The sequence below is a fragment of the Homarus americanus genome, unplaced genomic scaffold (assembly GCF_018991925.1).
Source record: "Homarus americanus isolate GMGI-L3 unplaced genomic scaffold, GMGI_Hamer_2.0 scaffold46583, whole genome shotgun sequence".
NCBI classification, from domain to species: Eukaryota; Metazoa; Arthropoda; class Malacostraca; order Decapoda; family Nephropidae; genus Homarus; species Homarus americanus.
The window spans coordinates 1,596,981-1,616,422 of NW_024731675.1; the positions used below are offsets into that span (position 1 = coordinate 1,596,981).

General features: G+C 42.6%; 1 protein-coding gene across 5 annotated transcripts in view; it reads left to right on the plus strand.

Moving 5' to 3' along the window:
• LOC121867740 (TBC1 domain family member 10A-like) overlaps nucleotides 1-10,726 on the plus strand; it is a 49,574-nt gene extending 38,848 nt beyond the window's left edge. For all 5 annotated transcript variants that reach the window (XM_042367801.1, XM_042367798.1, XM_042367802.1 and 2 more), the window contains 4 exons: nucleotides 2,601-2,777; nucleotides 3,311-3,448; nucleotides 3,794-3,971; nucleotides 10,589-10,726. In XM_042367801.1, the coding sequence (XP_042223735.1) occupies nucleotides 2,601-2,777; nucleotides 3,311-3,448; nucleotides 3,794-3,971; nucleotides 10,589-10,711 (616 nt within the window). In that variant the 3' untranslated portion in view covers nucleotides 10,712-10,726. The remainder of the gene's footprint in view (nucleotides 1-2,600; nucleotides 2,778-3,310; nucleotides 3,449-3,793; nucleotides 3,972-10,588) is intronic.
• The last annotated feature ends 8,716 nt before the right edge of the window (nucleotides 10,727-19,442 follow it).

Below are 19,442 nucleotides of genomic sequence, written 5' to 3' on the forward strand. Positions count from 1 at the left end.
GTTAGTAACAGTACAGTACACCATCACCTGCTGGTGTTAGTAACAGTACAGTACACCATCACCTGCTGGTGCTAGTAACAGTACAGTACACCATCACCTGCTGGTGTTAGTAACAGTACACTACACCATCACCTGCTGGTGTTAGTAACAGTACACTACACCATCACCTGCTGGTGTTAGTAACAGTACACTACACCATCACCTGCTGGTGCTAGTAACAGTACAGTACACCATCACCTGCTGGTGTTAGTAACAGTACAGTACACCATCACCTGCTGGTGTTAGTAACAGTACACTACACCATCACCTGCTGGTGTTAGTAACAGTACAGTACACCATCACCTGCTGGTGTTAGTAACAGTACAGTACACCATCACCTGCTGGTGTTAGTAACAGTACAGTACACCATCACCTGCTGGTGTTAGTAACAGTACACTACACCATCACCTGCTGGTGTTAGTAACAGTACACTACACCATCACCTGCTGGTGTTAGTAACAGTACAGTACACCATCACCTGCTGGTGTTAGTAACAGTACAGTACACCATCACCTGCTGGTGTAGTAACAGTACAGTACACCATCACCTGCTGGTGTTAGTAACAGTACAGTACACCATCACCTGCTGGTGCTAGTAACAGTAGTACACATCACCTGCTGGTGTTAGTAACAGTACAGTACACCATCACCTGCTGGTGTTAGTAACAGTACAGTACACCATCACCTGCTGGTGCTAGAAACAGTACAGTACACCATCACCTGCTGGTGTTAGTAACAGTACAGTACACCATCACCTGCTGGTGTTAGTAACAGTACAGTACACCATCACCTGCTGGTGTTAGTAACAGTACAGTACACCATCACCTGCTGGTGTTAGTAACAGTACAGTACACCATCACCTGCTGGTGTTAGTAACAGTACACTACACCATCACCTGCTGGTGTAGTAACAGTACAGTACACCATCACCTGCTGGTGTTAGTAACAGTACAGTACACCATCACCTGCTGGTGTTAGTAACAGTACATACACCATCACCTGCTGGTGTTAGTAACAGTACAGTACACCATCACCTGCTGGTGTTAGTAACAGTACAGTACACCATCACCTGCTGGTGTTAGTAACAGTACAGTACACCATCACCTGCTGGTGTTAGTAACAGTACACTACACCATCACCTGCTGGTGTTAGTAACAGTACACTACACCATCACCTGCTGGTGTTAGTAACAGTACAGTACACCATCACCTGCTGGTGTTAGTAACAGTACAGTACACCATCACCTGCTGGTGTTAGTAACAGTACAGTACACCATCACCTGCTGGTGTTAACAGTAGCAGTACAGTACAGTACAGTACATCACCTGCTGGTGTTAGTAACAGTACAGTACACCATCACCTGCTGGTGTTAGTAACAGTACAGTACACCATCACCTGCTGGTGTTAGTAACAGTAGAGTACACCACACCTGCACCTGGTGTTAGTAACAGTTACACTACACCATCACTACACCATCACCTTAGTAACAGTACAGTTACACCACAGTACACCTGCATGGTGTTAGTAACAGTACACTACACCACCACCTGCTGGTGTGTAGTAACAGTACAGTAGTACACCACCACACTGCTGGTGTTAGTAACCATCACCTGCTGGTGTTAGTAACAGTACAGTACACCATCACCTGCTGGTGTTAGTAACAGTACACTACACCATCACCTGCTGGTGTTAGTAACAGTACAGTACACCATCACCTGCTGGTGTTAGTAGCAGTACAGTACACCATCACCTGCTGGTGTTAGTAACAGTACAGTACACCATCACCTGCTGGTGTTAGTAACAGTACACTACACCATCACCTGCTGGTGTTAGTAACAGTACAGTACACCATCACCTGCTGGTGCTAGTAACAGTACAGTACACCATCACCTGCTGGTGTTAGTAACAGTACAGTACACCATCACCTGCTGGTGCTAGTAACAGTACAGTACACCATCACCTGCTGGTGTTAGTAACAGTACAGTACACCATCACCTGCTGGTGTTAGTAACAGTACACTACACCATCACCTGCTGGTGCTAGTAACAGTACACTACACCATCACCTGCTGGTGTTAGTAACAGTACAGTACACCATCACCTGCTGGTGCTAGTAACAGTACACTACACCATCACCTGCTGGTGTTAGTAACAGTACAGTACACCATCACCTGCTGGTGCTAGTAACAGTACACTACACCATCACCTGCTGGTGTTAGTAACAGTACAGTACACATCACCTGCTGGTGTTAGTAACAGTACAGTACACCATCACCTGCTGGTGTTAGTAACAGTACACTACACCATCACCTGCTGGTGTTAGTAACAGTACACTACACCATCACCTGCTGGTGTTAGTAACAGTACACTACACCATCACCTGCTGGTGTTAGTAACAGTACAGTACACCATCACCTGCTGGTGTTAGTAACAGTACAGTACACCATCACCTGCTGGTGTTAGTAACAGTACAGTACACCATCACCTGCTGGTGCTAGTAACAGTAGTACAGTACAGTACAGTACAGTACAGATGTTTTGTCTCACAGTTCATTAATTTCTTCAGGGAGGAAACAGTACCAGTAGATGTTATCAGAAGAAGAGAGAAGAAATGGCTGGATATGTTCAGCAACTGGGACTCTCACATGCTCAAGAAGTACAAGAAAGTCAGAGACAGATGCCGCAAGGGAATTCCTTCAGCTCTCCGTGCACGAGGATGGCAACACCTGTGTGGTGCACACAAGTAAATCTCATCAAGTGTTGTTCGTTCTTAGTACAGTACAGCACCTTAGGTTGGGTTAAGTGAGGTCGTCGGTCATCTATTTGGGAATTTTGTAAGTGTCGTTTACTGTACAGTAATGCGAGTGAAGAGCAACACTCACTCTCCTGTAGCTAAGACTTGTGATGTAGTCAAGGGCCAACACCTCCATCACCCAACATATAGTAGTACAGTAAACATAAATATTCAGTAAGTTCCTCATACAAGTTTACATTGATTCATCACGCATAATATATAGTCTCTTGAGAGGACTCTCAGGCTCATGTACAGGTTCCCAATTAGCTCTCTGACTTACCCAGGGGAGAGAGGAGAGGTTAGGGGAATACAATACAACACATAACACGACATATGGCTCTTAGCGGGTTATGGTCTGGAGCTCCTCGTTTGTCTTCACCAATATTTTGTATTCAAGTCTCTTTCTCATATTTCATCAGATACAGTTATCATTTCAGTATTTAACATTATGTACTGAACTGTATTGTGTTTTCCTTCATCAGACAACTGGAGAGAAATCCTTGTGCGTTTGACCAGTTGGCCGAGGCTCCGGCTGACCCCAGACTGGAAGACGACATCAGGAAGGATCTTCATCGACAGTTTCCTCTTCATGAAATGTTCCTACAGAAAGGAGGGCATGGGTGAGTTAAAACACACACACACACACACACTGCAAAAACAATACCGTGTCCTTTAAGCTGCTTAGTTAATATTGTCATCTTGTATGGCTGTTCCTACAATATTATGATTTATAGCTGAGGTGTTTGGAAAGATACACAACACTTGGCTCGCCATAACTAGTGTAGTGTTGCAGTGTAGTGTTGTGTATGTTGCATAGTGTAGTGTAGTGTTGCATAGTGTTGTGTAGTGTAGTATAGTGTTGTGTAGTGTAGTCTCCTGTATAGCTGCTCTCACTATACTATAATAACACATTTACAGAAAGTAAATATGAGCTCTAAAACATTCCGTCATTTTCTTTCTTTCAGCCAAGAAGATTTATTCCGGGTGTTGAAGGTCCACGCTCAGGTCTCTCCCGACGAGTACTGCCAAGCCCACGCCCCTCTTGCTGCCGTCCTCCTCATGCAGATGCCCGCTGAGCCTGCGTTTTGGTGCTTAAAATCAATTTGCGATAAATACGTCCCAGGATATTACGCTCGGGGATTGGTAAGTAGGGTATTGAGATGTGGGGGAAGGTGTCACCCTGTTGTGTCATATGTGGGGGAAGGTGTCACTGTTGTGTCATATGTGGGGGAAGGTGTCACTCTGTTGTGTCAGTGTGTGTTGTGTCGTCACCCTGTTGTGGCATATGTGGGGAAAGGTGTCACCCTGTTGTGTCATATGTGGGGTGTCAAGGGGAAGGTGTCACTCTGTTGTGTCATATGGGGGAAGGTGTCACCCTGTTGTGTCATATGTGGGGGAAGGTGTCACTGTTGTGTCATATGTGGGGGAAGGTGTCACCCTGTTGTGTCATATGTGGGGGAAGGTGTCACTGTTGTGTCATATGTGGGGGAAGGTGTCACCCTGTTGTGTCATATGTGGGGGAAGGTGTCACTGTTGTGTCATATGTGGGGGAAGGTAATTAATTTCCACAAACTTGCAGGAGAGTAGGAAAGTGCAATGTTTCAGGTTTCTGCCATGACCGTAGTTTGTTTTCAATAGATTTGATGTGGCCATATAACTCGTGAATCATTTGACATCTTATCTGTAACCCGACGTTCGGGTCGTTGAGATGCGTACTAATGTCGACGAAGACTGTCACATCGGCCAGCCAATCGTTATCGTGTACGGTAAACCCTCGCACTTCCAGACAATTAGGGGCCACGTGGTGATGGGTTGGTTCGTGATGCAATCATTTCAAATGCCCTGAAAATTTATTCCCTGACCCAGAAATAAAAATGTGTTAAGAATTTTCAGAATTTTTATTAAAGTTTTTGGAAAATGGACCTGATTTTCAACCTTTGAATTTGGTCCCAAACCCGGAATTCAGAGAATTTTCAGGGAAAATTCTGAACTAATTTCAATTCGAGCTATTGGAGAGTTCTTGGTCTGAAGGATTCTGGTTAACGGAGAAGTTAATTTAGGATAAACTTGTGTGTGTATTTTCCTCCATAGTTTTCTTAAAATAGTATACGTATACAGTACCAGGAAATGTGAGGAGTAAATAAAACTAATACGAACAAAAAATATTGTATTGCCAAATCAATAAATAAAAGTCAAATGAGAGAATAACACAGTCCCCATTTGCATACACTCCCTGCTTCACCATAGTGACAAAGACCAGCCGGGACGCTGCTTCCTTAGCAGTGCTCCCCAACCCCTACACACTGCGCTCTCCTCCCGTTATGCGCTTGCCCCGAGGACATTTATTTCTTTTACTTTTTTCGCAGTACAGTCTTCAAGAGACTGATGATGATTCAAAGTCTGAGGTTTGGTGCACATAATGATTGGATCAATGACATGCTTAAAATTAAGTGTCTTTGAACAGAGTCTCTTGAGGGATGATACAATGAAATATACAGTACTAGTCAGTTCTTGAGGATCCAAGTCACGATCAGACATCTCTGCTTTAATCCACACAACAAGGTCCAGCATTGGAGCTTACCATATCCTTTGCCCCATCAGTTGTAATGCCACTCAATTTTTCCCATCTCAGTTTGAACCATACAAATACTGATTTTACTTCTGTGAAAAGGTTGTCCTCGTCACTATCTCTTTCATTGGCTATGAACTTATTTAACAATCTCATAGTTACTGCATCTAGCCTTGAATGGTGAAACTCAAGGTTATATATTTTACTATACTGTACTGTATAGTATTGCTTTATTCACCATAAGCCAACCTGAACCGTGAGCCACATTAAATTAAATTTCTCAATCACTCTGTGTGCTGCACATGGGCAGGTTACCCATACCTGATGTAAAGTATTGGAGGGGTTACCCATCAGCCTCGGACAATCTGAACTTGTATTTTTTATAAATTTTTTGCCCGATTAATAACCAAGCTTAAGCAAACGGCACTACACTACACTGCACTGATTGGCTCAGTAAATAAATATTACAGGTATTAGTTAATTGTGCTTTATTGTGCAACACAGTAATACTATTTTGAATATATAAATATTGCTAAGCACATAAACTAATTCATTGGATACTAGCTGCCCATACAACAAATTTCATAGTTTAAACATTCCAAACAATATTGATATTACAGTGGTCCCTCGGTTAACGATCACAATCCGTTCCAGCAGGTTGCTTGTTAACCGAAAAACTCGTTAACCGAAACCATTGTTTCAATGGGTTTTTGGGTAATTGGTTCCAGCTCACCGAAAATTGCATAAATTCAACAAAAAAAGGTAGAAAAGTTCACTCACTTTGAGGTGTGTATGTAGAAGGCTCCTGGATGATGATGATGATGTGAATTTGAAGTGGGAGGTGGAGGAGGAGAAGGGAGAAGAGAAGGAAGTGGAGGTGGAGGAGAAGCATTTTACTGCTTCTTGGAAGGTGAGTGACCTTCCATGAAAATGTCAGGAACCTCTGGACTGACAGAATCTCCACCATGAACATCCTCTCTCCTTCTTGAAGTGGAAGGCTGAGGACTAGCATCATCCTCTCTCCTTGAAGTGGAAGGCTGAGGGCTAGCATCATCCTCTCTCCTTCTTCAAATGGAAGGCTGAGGGCTAGCATCATCCTCTCTCCTTCTTCAAATGGAGTTTTTTATAAGTTCGAGAGATTGTTTTAGCTGTGGTATGATATCGAACTATCTCACTTGTTAACACTTGCCTGAACGAGTGTAGGTTAGTCGCTGGTACCTTTGATGCAGCTGAGTGAGATATCGGGTCATCTCACGTCATGTCACCTTTGATGCAGCTGAGTGAGATATAGGGTCATCTCACGTCATGTCACCTTTGATACAGCTGAGTGAGATATAGGGTCATCTCACGTCATGTCACCTTTGATGCAGCTGAGTGAGATATAGGGTCATCTCACGTCATGTCACCTTTGATGCAGCTGAGTGAGATATAGGGTCATCTCACGTCATGTTACCTTTGATACAGCTGAGTGAGATATAGGGTCATGTCACCTTTGATACAGCTGAGTGAGATATAGGGTCATCTCACGTCATGTTACCTTTGATACAGCCGAGTGAGATATAGAGTCATCTCACGTCATGTCACCTTTGATGCAGCTGAGTGAGATATAGGGTCATCTCACGTCATGTCACCTTTGATACAGCTGAGTGAGATATAGGGTCATCTCACGTCATGTCACCTTTGATGCAGCCGAGTGAGATATAGGGTCATCTCACGTCATGTCACCTTTGATACAGCTGAGTGAGATATAGGGTCATCTCCGCGTCATGTCACCTTTGTTACAGCTGAGTGAAGATATGAGGTCATCTCCGTCATAATGTCACCTTTGATGCAACTGAGTGAGATATAGGAGTCATCTCCACGTCATGTCACCTTTGATGCAGCTGAGTGAGATATAGGGTCATCTCACGTCATGTCACCTTTGAAGTGCAGCTGAAGTAGAGATATAAGGGTCATCTCGTCATATTACCTTTGATACAGCTAAGTGAGATATAGGGTCATCTCCGTCATGTTACCTTTGATACAGCTAGTGAGATATGGTCATCTCGCGTCATGTCACCTTTGATGCAGCTGAGTGAGATATAGGGTCATCTCGTCATGTCACCTTTGATACAGCTGAGTGAATATAGGGTCTCATCTCACGTCATGTCACCTTTGATACAGCTGAGTGAGATATAGGGTCATCTCACGTCATGTCACCTTTGATACAGCTGAGTGAGATATAGGGTCATCTCACGTCATGTCTGCCTGATACAGCTGAGTGAGATATAGGGGTCATCTCACGTCATGTCACCCTTTGATACAGCTATGAGTGAGATATAGGAATCATCTCACGTCATGTCTGCCTGATGCAGCCGAGTGAGATATAGGTCATCTCACGTCATGTCTGCTATTGATGCAACCGAGTGAGATATAGAATGCATCTCACGTCATGTTACCTTTTGATGCAGCTGAGTGAGATATGGGGTCATCTCACGTCATGTCACCTTTGATACAGCTGAGTGAGATATAGGGTCATCTCACGTCATGTTACCTTTGATACAGCTGAGTGAGATATAGGGTCATCTCACGTCATGTCACCTTTGATACAGCTGAGTGAGATATAGGGTCATCTCACGTCATGTCACCTTTGATACAGCTGAGTGAGATATAGGGTCATCTCACGTCATGTCACCTTTGATGCAGCTGAGTGAGATATAGGGTCATCTCACGTCATGTTACCTTTGATACAGCTGAGTGAGATATAGGGTCATCTCACCTTTGATACAGCTGAGTGAGATATAGGGTCATCTCACGTCATGTTACCTTTGATACAGCTGGAGTGAGATATGAGGTCATCTCACCTTTGATGCAACTAGTGAGATATGAGGTCATCTCACGTCATGTCACCTTTATTTAGCTGGTGAGATATGGGTCATCTCACCTTTGATACAACCAGAGTGAGATATAGGGTCATCTCACGTCATGTCACCTTTATTACAGCTGGAGGTGAGATATAGGGTGCATCTCACCCTTTGATGCAGCTGGTGAGATATAGGGTCGCTCTCGTCATGTCACCTTTGATACAGCTGAGTGAGATATGGGGTCATCTCGTCATGTTACCTTTGATACAGCGAGTGAGATGGGTCATCTCACGTCATGTTACCTTTGATGCAGCTATGGTGAATATGGGGTCATCTCACGTCATGTTACCTTTGATACAGCTGAGTGAGATATAGGGTCATCTCACCTTTGTTGATACAACTGAGTGAGATATAGGGGTCATCTCACGTCATGTCTGTGATGCAGCTGAGTGAGATATAGGGTCATCTCGTGTCATGTCACCTTTGATGCAGCCGAGTGAGATATAGGGTCATCTCATGTCATGTCACCTTTGATGCAGCTGAGTGAGATATAGGGTCATCTCACGTCATGTCACCTTTGATGCAGCTGATGCAGCTGAGTGAGATATAGGGTCATCTCATGTCATGTCACCTTTGATGCAGCTGAGTGAGATATAGGGTCATCTCATGTCATGTCACCTTTGATGCAGCTGAGTGAGATATAGGGTCATCTCACGTCATGTCACCTTTGATGCAGCTGAGTGAGATATAGGGTCATCTCGTGTCATGTCACCTTTGATGCAGCCGAGTGAGATATAGGGTCATCTCATGTCATGTCACCTTTGATGCAGCTGAGTGAGATATAGGGTCATCTCACGTCATGTCACCTTTGATGCAGCTGAGTGAGATATAGGGTCATCTCATGTCATGTCACCTTTGATGCAGCTGAGTGAGATATAGGGTCATCTCGTGTCATGTCACCTTTGATGCAGCCGAGTGAGATATAGGGTCATCTCATGTCATGTCACCTTTGATGCAGCTGAGTGAGATATATGGTCTTCTCACGTCATGTCACCTTTGATACAGCTGAGCGAGATATAGGGTCATCTCACGTCATGTCACCTTTGATACAGCTGGTGAAATATCGGGGTCATCTCCGTCATGTACCTTTGATACAGCTGAGTAGATATACAGGTCATCTCACGTCATGTCACCTTTGATACAGTCGTTGATAGTTTAAATGCGTCACAACTGTCCTGGGATAACCCTTGTAATTATCTTAGCTTGTAAGTTAAACAAGACACACAGTACTGTTCTCTTCACTTCGTTGTTCCTTGATTTAATGTAACCACACATGCTGATTTAATAGTTATATTGGGTAGTAATGTCTGTACAATTATTTGTATTGACAGACTATTGAGCATTAGCTATTGTCTTGTAATTGTGATATATTTAGAGAGAATTTTAGCCCAGAAGAGCTAGTCTCTAGAAGAGCACGAGTTTGGAGCATCGTGCGGGCTGTGAACTGGGCTGTCTTTCTCTTGAGTCTGTGAAATGACTGAAGTAACCCATCCTTCAACTTGCAGACATCAAAACAGGCCTACTCACACACGGAGGGAGTTGAGTCTCACCATGGGCTCTGTAGACCGAGAGGTGTGAAATAACAAATGTTTATGTGCTGTCCACCTAGGAGTGTGACAGAAGAAATGCTTATGTAGCTGGATGCTCAATAGTCTGGGTGATAGAACGTGATATAATGAATATATGTCCTTTGCCCATATTTATATAATATTAATGTAACAGAGGCTAATACAAGATGAAAGTGAAGGGATTTTCCAAAATTCCAAGAAAATTTTTCCGATGCCTGGAAAATTCTGGGATGGCATATATTTTTCCGGTTCAAGAGATGATGTAATGTGCAATTTCTGAACTTTGGTATTTTTCCATTACCGAAAATTCCAGGGATGAGGGATTTTATTTCGGCTTTGAGAGAGTCGCTCGCTTCCAGAAAATCTCTCATTCTCGAGTGGTCTGCGCCGATTGCTCCGGCTAATGAATATAACACTAATGATAGTATTATTTTGATTCATTCCTCACATTACAGAGTAATACATTAGACCACAGAGGGATAAAATGCCACACTAATTCACGGATAATTAAATTCAATGCTGTGGTTGGTATAGTACTGTACAGTAAAATACCTGGATACCCAGCATCTGTGGTTGACAAGGGTCTACTGTACCTGTATTGTGTATATACACTACACTAAAGTAATGCTGAAACAATTGTAAACTTGTATGATGATGTTGCTGAATTATCTGTCTCTCTAATATTCATAATGGTAAAATATTTCTTTATATTTTTTACAGGAAGCCATACAAGTGGACGGAGATATTTTATACAAATTGCTGAAGAAGGTGTCACCCTCAGCTTATAAACACTTAGTAAGCTTTGTTTTAACTACAGTATATAGTATCACCCTCAGCTTATAAACACTTAGTAAGCTTTGTTTTAACTACAGTATATAGTGTCACCCTCAGCTTATAAACACTTAGTAAGCTTTGTTTTAACTACAGTATATAGTGTCACCCTCAGCTTATAAACACTTAGTAAGCTTTGTTTTAACTACAGTATATAGTGTCACCCTCAGCTTATAAACACTTAGTAAGCTTTGTTTAACTACAGTATATAGTGTCACCCTCAGCTTATAAACACTTAGTAAGTTTTGTTTTAACTACAGTATATAGTGTCAACCTCAGCTTATAAACACTTAGTAAGCTTTGTTTAACTACAGTATATAGTGTCACCCTCAGCTTATAAACACTTAGTAAGCTTTGTTTTAACTACAGTATATAGTGTCACCTCAGCTTATAAACACTTAGTGCTTTGTTGTCTCATATATAAATACCCTCAGCTTATAAACACTTAGTAAGCTTTGTTTTAACTACAGTATATAGTGTCACCCCAGCATAAACACTTTTAAAGTGCTTTGTTTTTAACTATATTGTGTCACCTCAGTCATAATGTTTTGTTTGTTTGTTACAGAAACACAAGATTGAGCCAGTGTTGTACATGACAGAATGGTTCATGTTCTTTCCAAGAACTCTGCCGTGGTCGTCTGTTCTCAGAGTGGGACATTGTGAAGGTGAGTGCTCCTTATTTCTTCTGAAGTGAAGGGCTATTTATTGGATTACTGTAATGACACACATTGTTTCTTTGTTAGGTTAGGGTTATGTTAGGTATTTGCACACATAAAGACTCTCACACATTGGTTACAGGAGAAAGACAGGAATTCAGAGGAGAATGACGAGACTAATCCTGGGCATTAGGAACCTTGAGTACAGAGACAGGTTAAGCATCTTAATTTGCACTCCTCGAGAGACATAGAGTGAGGGCGATATGATAGAGGTGTATAAATGGAAGTCGGGGTAAACAAAGGTAATATTACAAAGGTACTCAAACTATCCAACCAGGAGCCAAATTAGTAACAATGGTTTTAAATTAGACAAATTTAGATTTTGGCGCGAAATAGGTAAACACTGGTTTGGAAAGAGAGTAGTGGAACAAGTTACCAAATATCATTAACTCTAATACGCGGATAGCTTCAAACATAGGTTGGATGGATATATGAGCGATAGGTTGGGTGTAAATGGGACTACCCAGTATGGCCCGCTGTAGTTTCCTCCATTCTTATTCCACGTTGGTCTGGTTAGGTTATGTTAGATGTTTGCACATATAAAGACTCTCACACATTGTTTACAGGTGTTAAAGTGTTGTTCCCGTTGGTCTGGTTATCCTCAAGTATGGGTTGCGCCACAGGTGCTCAAGCGGTGCCCAGGCATGTACCGAGACACTGCACCTTAATATTGACCACGTGTGATGGCTGAGGGCTTCTCCTTCAAGTGAGTGACAAATTCTTCATGGGTAGTAGATACTTGTTATACATCATCACCTTCATTATCATCATCAACATTGTCATCATCATCATCAACATTATCATAATAATTATACATGAATTTATTTATATTGTAAATATTATAATGTTCTAGTATACAGTTGTTTTATTCTTTTACAATAATTTATTATCACATATAAATGTTTGTTAAGGCAATTATTAAAGTTTATTCAGAGAGTAGGTTTATTTATTGTTTGTGACTAACTTGAGATGTACCATTACTGTAGGTCAGGGGTTCTCAAACTTTTTTCAACCAAGGACCCCTTATATACCATGAGGACCCCTTATATACCATGAGGACCCCTTATATACCATGAGGACCCCTTATATACCATGAGGACCCCTTATATACCATGAGGACCCCTTATATACCATGAGGGACCCCTTATATACCATGAGGGACCCTTATATACCATGAGGACCCCTTATATACCATGAGGGACCCTTATATACCATAGGACCCTTATATACCATGAGGACCCTTATATACCATGAGGGACCCCTTATATGGGGACGCCTTATGCCATGAGGACCCTTATATACCATGAGGGACCCCTTATATAGCATGGGGACCCTTATGCAGCGCGGGGACCCTTATATGCAACAGGGACCCTTATACAGCACGGGACCCTTATATACTGCTTAGGGACCCTTATATACCATGAGGACCCCTTATACCATGAGGGACCCCTTGTATACCATGAGGGACCCCCTTATATAGCATGGGGACCCTTATATACCATGAGGACCCTTATATACCATGGGGACCCTTATATACCATGAGGGACCCTTATATACCATGAGGGACCCTTATATACCATGAGGACCCCCTTATATAGCATGAGGGACCCCTTATATATATACCATGAGGACCCCTTATATACCATAGGGACCCTTATATAGCATGGGGACCCTTATGCAGCATGAACCCTTATACCATGAGGGACCCTTACTTATACCATGGGGACCCTTATACCATGAGGACCCCTTATAGCATGGGGACCCACATATATGGCAGGGACCCCTTATATAGCATGAGGGACCCTTATATACCATGAGGACCCCTTATATAGCATGAGGACCCCTTATATACCATGAGGGACCCTTATATGCCATGAGGACCCCTTATGTACCATGAGGACCCCTTATATGCCATGGGGACCCTTATATACATGAGGGACCATATATAGCATGGGGACCCTTATATAGCATGAGGGACCCTTATATATATCGCAGGGACCCTTATGCAGCATGAGGACCCTTATATACCATGAGGACCTTATATACCATGGGACCCCTTATATACTATTTGGGGACCCCTTATATAGCATGGGGACCCCATATACAGCATGGGGACCCCTTATATGCCATGAGGACCCCTTATATATACCATGGGGACCCTTATATACCATGAGGGACCCCTTATATAGCATGAGGGACCCCTTATACCCATGGGGACCCTTATATACCATGAGGGACCCTTGTATACCATGGGGACCCCTTATATACCGCGAGGACCCCTTATGCAGCATGAGGACCCTTATACCATGAGGACCCTTATATACCATGAGGGACCCCTTATATACCATGAGGACCCCTTATATACCATGAGGGACCCCTTATATACCACTTGAGGGACCCCTTATATACCATGAGGACCCCTTATATAGCATGGGGACCCCTTATATAGCATGAGGGACCCTTATATACCATGAGGGACATATATGCCATGGGGACCTTATATATATACTGTGGACCCCACTTATATACCATGGGGACCCCCTTAACATAGCATGGGGACCCACATATACAGCATGAGGGACCCTTATATACCATGAGGGACCCTTATACACCATGAGGGACCCCTTATATGCCATGAGGGACCCCTTATATATACCATGAGGACCCCCTTATACCGCAGGGACCCCCTTATATAGCATGTGAGGGACCTTATATACCATGAGGACCCCCTTATATACCATGGGGACCCTTATACGGCATGAGACCCCTTATACAGCACTTGAGAGACATATATACGCAGTTTGCCATATACCATGAGGACCCTTATATACCATGAGGACCCCTTATATATACCATGAGGACCCCCTTATATACCATGAGGACCCTTATATACCACCGAGGACCCTTATATACCATGAGGCCCCCTTATATACCATAGGGGACCCCTTATGCCATAGCATGAGGGACCCTTATATACCGGGGACCCCTTATATACCATGAGGACCCCTTATATACCATGAGGGACCCTTATATATACCACTGAGGACCCCTTATATACCATGAGGACCCCTTATAGCATGAGGGACCCTTATGTATACCATGGGGACCCCTTATATACCATGAGGACCCTTATATGGCATGAGGGACCCTTATACGGCATGAGGGACCCCTTATATATGCATGGGGACCCATATATACCATGAGGACCCTTATATACCATGGGGACCCCTTATATAGCATGAGGGACCCCCTTATATAGCATGAGGACCCTTATATACCATGAGGATTTATATGTAGCATGAGGACCCCTTATACCATGGGGACCCTTATATGCCATGAGGGACCCTTATATACCATGAGGGGACCCCTTACACTACCATGAGGACCCTTATATACCATGAGGGACCCCTTGTATATAGCATGAGGACCCCTTATATAGCAGGGGACCCTTATATATCTGTGAGGGACCCATATACAGCATGAGGGACCCTTATATACTGTGGACCCCTTATATGCCATGAGGGACCCCTTATATACCATGGGGACCCCTTATAGCATAGGGACCCTTATGCAGCATAGGGGACCCTTATATACCATGGGGACCCTTATATACCATGGGGACCCTTATATACCATGAGGGACCCCCTTGTAGCGCAGGGACCCTTATACAGCATGAGGACCCTTATATACCATGAGGACCCCTTATATACCATGAGGACATATATACCATGAGGGACCCCCTTATGCAGCAGGGGACCCCTTATATACCATGAGGGATTGCCATATGCCATGAGGGACCCTTATATACCATGAGGGACCCTTATATACCATGGGGACCCCTTATATATGCCATGAGGACCCCCTTATATACCATGAGGGACCCCCTTATATGGCATGAGGACCTTGTATGGCATGGGGACCCTTATATACCATGGGGACCCCTTATATGCCATGAGGGACATATATACCATGAGGACCCCCTTATATACCATGGGGACCCACATATATGTGGGGACATATGCAGCATGAGGGACCCCTTATATACCATGAGGACCCTTATACCATGGGGACCCTTATATATACCGCAGGGACCCTTATATGCAGGGACCCCTTATATACAATGAGGGACCCCCTTATATGGCATGAGGACCCTTATATATACCATGGGGACCCCCTTATACCATGGGGACCCCTTATGCAGCATAGGGGACCCTTATGCAGCATGAGGGACCCTTATATACCATGAGGGACCCCTTATATACCATGAGCCTTTATACCCTGAGGACCCTTATATCCCTGAGACCCTTATACCATGAGACCCCTTATATACCATGAGACCCTTATATACCATGAGGACCCTTTATATAACCTGAGGACCCTTTATATACCATGAGGACCCCTTATATACAAGGACCCCTTATATACCATGAGGACCCCTTATATACCATGAGGACCCCTATATACCATGAGGACCCCTTATATACCATGAGACCCCTTATATACACATGAGGACCCTTATATACCATGAGGACCCTTTATATACCATGAGGACCCTTTATATGCAGGACCCCTTATATATGAGATATATACCATGGACCCTTATATACCCTGAGGACCCCTTATATACCATGAGGCCCTTATATACCATGAGGACCCCTTATATACATGAGGACCCTTATATACCATGAGGACCCTTATACCCTGAGGACCCCTTATATACCTGAGGACCCTTATATACCTGAGGACCTTATATACCCTGAGGACCCTTTATATACCATGAGGACCCTTATATACCCTGAGGACCCTTATATACCATGAGGACTTATATACCCTGAGGACCCTTATATACCATGAGGACCCCTTATATACATGGACCCTTATATACCCTGAGGACCCCTTATATACCATGAGGACCCCTTCTATACCATGAGGACCCCTTATATACCATGAGGACCCCTTATATACCATGAGGACCCCTTATATACCATGAGGACCCCTTATATACCAGAGGACCCCTTATATACCATGAGGACCCCTTATATACCATGAGGACCCCTTATATACCATGACACATACAAATATTGTCAATAATCAAAGAATAAATCATAGTCCAAAGCATTTGTTCATTTCAACCCAAACCTAAAATATCCTGCTAATTGGAATCACCAAATCTCTCACAAACGTTAAACGCTCTATTTCTCACAAACTGTTCGTGGACCCCAGTTTGAGAATCACTGCTGTAAGTCAGGGTATATACTATAGGTAACCTCTTAGTGTTGGTGGTCAGGGACTGGGAGGGATGTCACATAATTTGGTAATGTTATGTACCAAGTAGTTGAGTTGCAGATTATTTTTGGTAAATGTATTGGTAAGAATAATGAACCGGGTCAACTTTCCAGATGCAGCGGCTAGACTTGTCGGAGGATGACCTCCAGAGAGAGCACCAGCGACAGGTACAAAAGAGGAGACAAGCGGCAGCCAAGGACGCCTCCGCTAATGGCAGATAGGAAGTGATTGGAGGAGAAATTAAATTATAAGATAAAGCCTTACAGTTATTGTGGTGTTAAAGATAGGGGTCTGCTGCCATGTGTAGTGCACTGCTCTATGTGTCAGTCATTGTAGTGCACTGCTCTACATGTGTCAGTCATTGTAGTGCACTAGAGAGACTCTGTATTGGGATGTGTCATAGTATTTTTTACCCCAAATTTTTCTTGTTGATATTCCCCAAATAATTTAGTGTGCAGCCTTTGAGTGAGACTGTACTGTAGTGTTGGACTCTTCTCTTGTTTTGTTGAAAGTAAATCAAAGAACCAAAGTGTGTGTGTGTTTACAAGGAGGTGAAGGACCTCTTTCTCAAGTAACTTCACTCTAAGGATGAAAAAAAATTGAGAAAGTTTGATTAAGATAATAAAGTTGTAACATTAATTGTTTTGTAGTGTGTAAAAAGTTAGTATTTAATGTGGACCAAATGTAGCAGCTATGATCAATTTCCTGTGTTAAGTGTAAGGAAAGAAGGAAGGAAAGAGCTGATTGTGCCTAACCCAACACTTTTTCTCAATATTAACTTCATGTCACAGTAACATGTACTGATAATTAATGTGGGTATTTAAGATAGAAGTTTTCAACCCATTTGATGTTAGTAAAGGAGTTTTGTATTTAAAGGTTTTAGTGGGCACCTGTAGCCCCTGACTCCTTTTGCCCTGTCAGCCGTGAGGGTTACCAGACGTTACCCGAGAGAGAATCGGTCTATTATGGCATTATTTGTCTGCACGTATTCCATGTCCATCACGCCTGTGGCTTATCTTCCCTTCCTGGGCCAACAAGCATTCAAGGAGATGGTACGATTGTCTTCAAACTCGGTTGATGCGTCGACCTCCGCGAGACCTTCGACGAACCAGTTATTTCACCTGGTATTGAGGGCCTCGTGGATTTATTGTCTCGGGGTAAACCGACGTACGCGGGAGGAGCGTAGTTGTACGACGTCGCTGTTGCTTCACATTATATTAATATATTGAAAGCAAAATGTTATTGACAGTCAGCAGATTTTTCTTCAGTCATTTCTGTACAAGACAATGTTGATATGTTCTGATTGTTACTCCGTCTCTTAATTACTAATATCCAAGGTTCTAGGCGTAACCAAACAAATGGTAAAAGTAAATTAAATGGGAATAAAAAATAAATAAAGTAAACCTTTAAGAATTTAATTAAATTAAATATTAATACAACAAAGAGCCTCGTGAGCTGTCACAACAAATTGATTCACAATCGAAACTTTTAAGACACAAATGATACTAAACATCGAAACATCAAAAGAATAAAAATAAACCATTGGATTACGTTAACACTGCATAAACATATAAAAACTAACACTGAAATTAACTAACGTGAAATAACACTGAATTACTTAAATGTAACTAAGCAAGCACTGATGGACACATAAGAGATAAGAATAGGTACTCGCATTGATATACCACATTGGTGGCGACAGGAACAACACAGGAATAAATTTAAGTATAAGTAACAGGTGACAAGTGTCACTCAAAACAATGTGAACTAAATGACAAGGAGGACTGGACTAAACACCGTCAGTTGGTGGACCACTATATATAGGGCCAATTCCGCCCCAAAACCGCCGATTGGGTCTTTTAACGATGCAGATGCATTAGAGAGAATGAATGCTTGTTACAATACTAAATGAAGAAATAAGATGGGCTTGAACAAATAATAACAGATAAAACCTTAACAGCACAGGATAAGGTGACTAGATTATATAATAGTAAATATAACACATTATTACAGGAATAATATGGAGCAACATGGAAGCATGTTAAATAAAAAAAAAGACACGGTCGTAACACGATACACAACAATAATGTATTAGAGAGCTGAGGTGCACATGAGTGATGATCTAATGTGTGTCTGTGTGGGGTTACCAACATATTTCATTGTTGTGTTGTTAAAGTACAGTACTATATATTTTCTATCATCAGGCATATCAGGTTGTTAATTTAACACTAGTGGCCTTAGATCGAATGGGGAGGAGTGTCATATTGAGCTGTCATAAAAGAAAATAAAATCTTACAAATTGCCACTTTAGCGACATCCCCTCGACAGTGACGGACTACGGAAGGTGACTCCGTGGCAGCCGACGGTAGTTGTTAGTGAGGACTATACACATTATCCCCCAGTGTGTTACAAGGCAAAAGTAGCGATGAACTTGTCTTGGGTACGTAGCCTCTGCCTGCACGATCACCAGTGCCTCTTGGATATAAAAATAGTGATATATATAGATAGTTTGTATATATTATTTGGCTTGCATGATTTTTTAATGAACGAATATGAGGACCCCATTTTGAGCGAAAAATGCCAATATTTTACCTGAATCTCCGCTTTAAATGCTATAGCACAAAAATCTGACCTGATTGAGCAAAATGGATAACATTTTTGAGATCAGCATGCAAAATACACCCAGAAAAGCTTAATAATACACAAACCTCAAAAACTATGCAGGGCAGTGCACTGCCTAT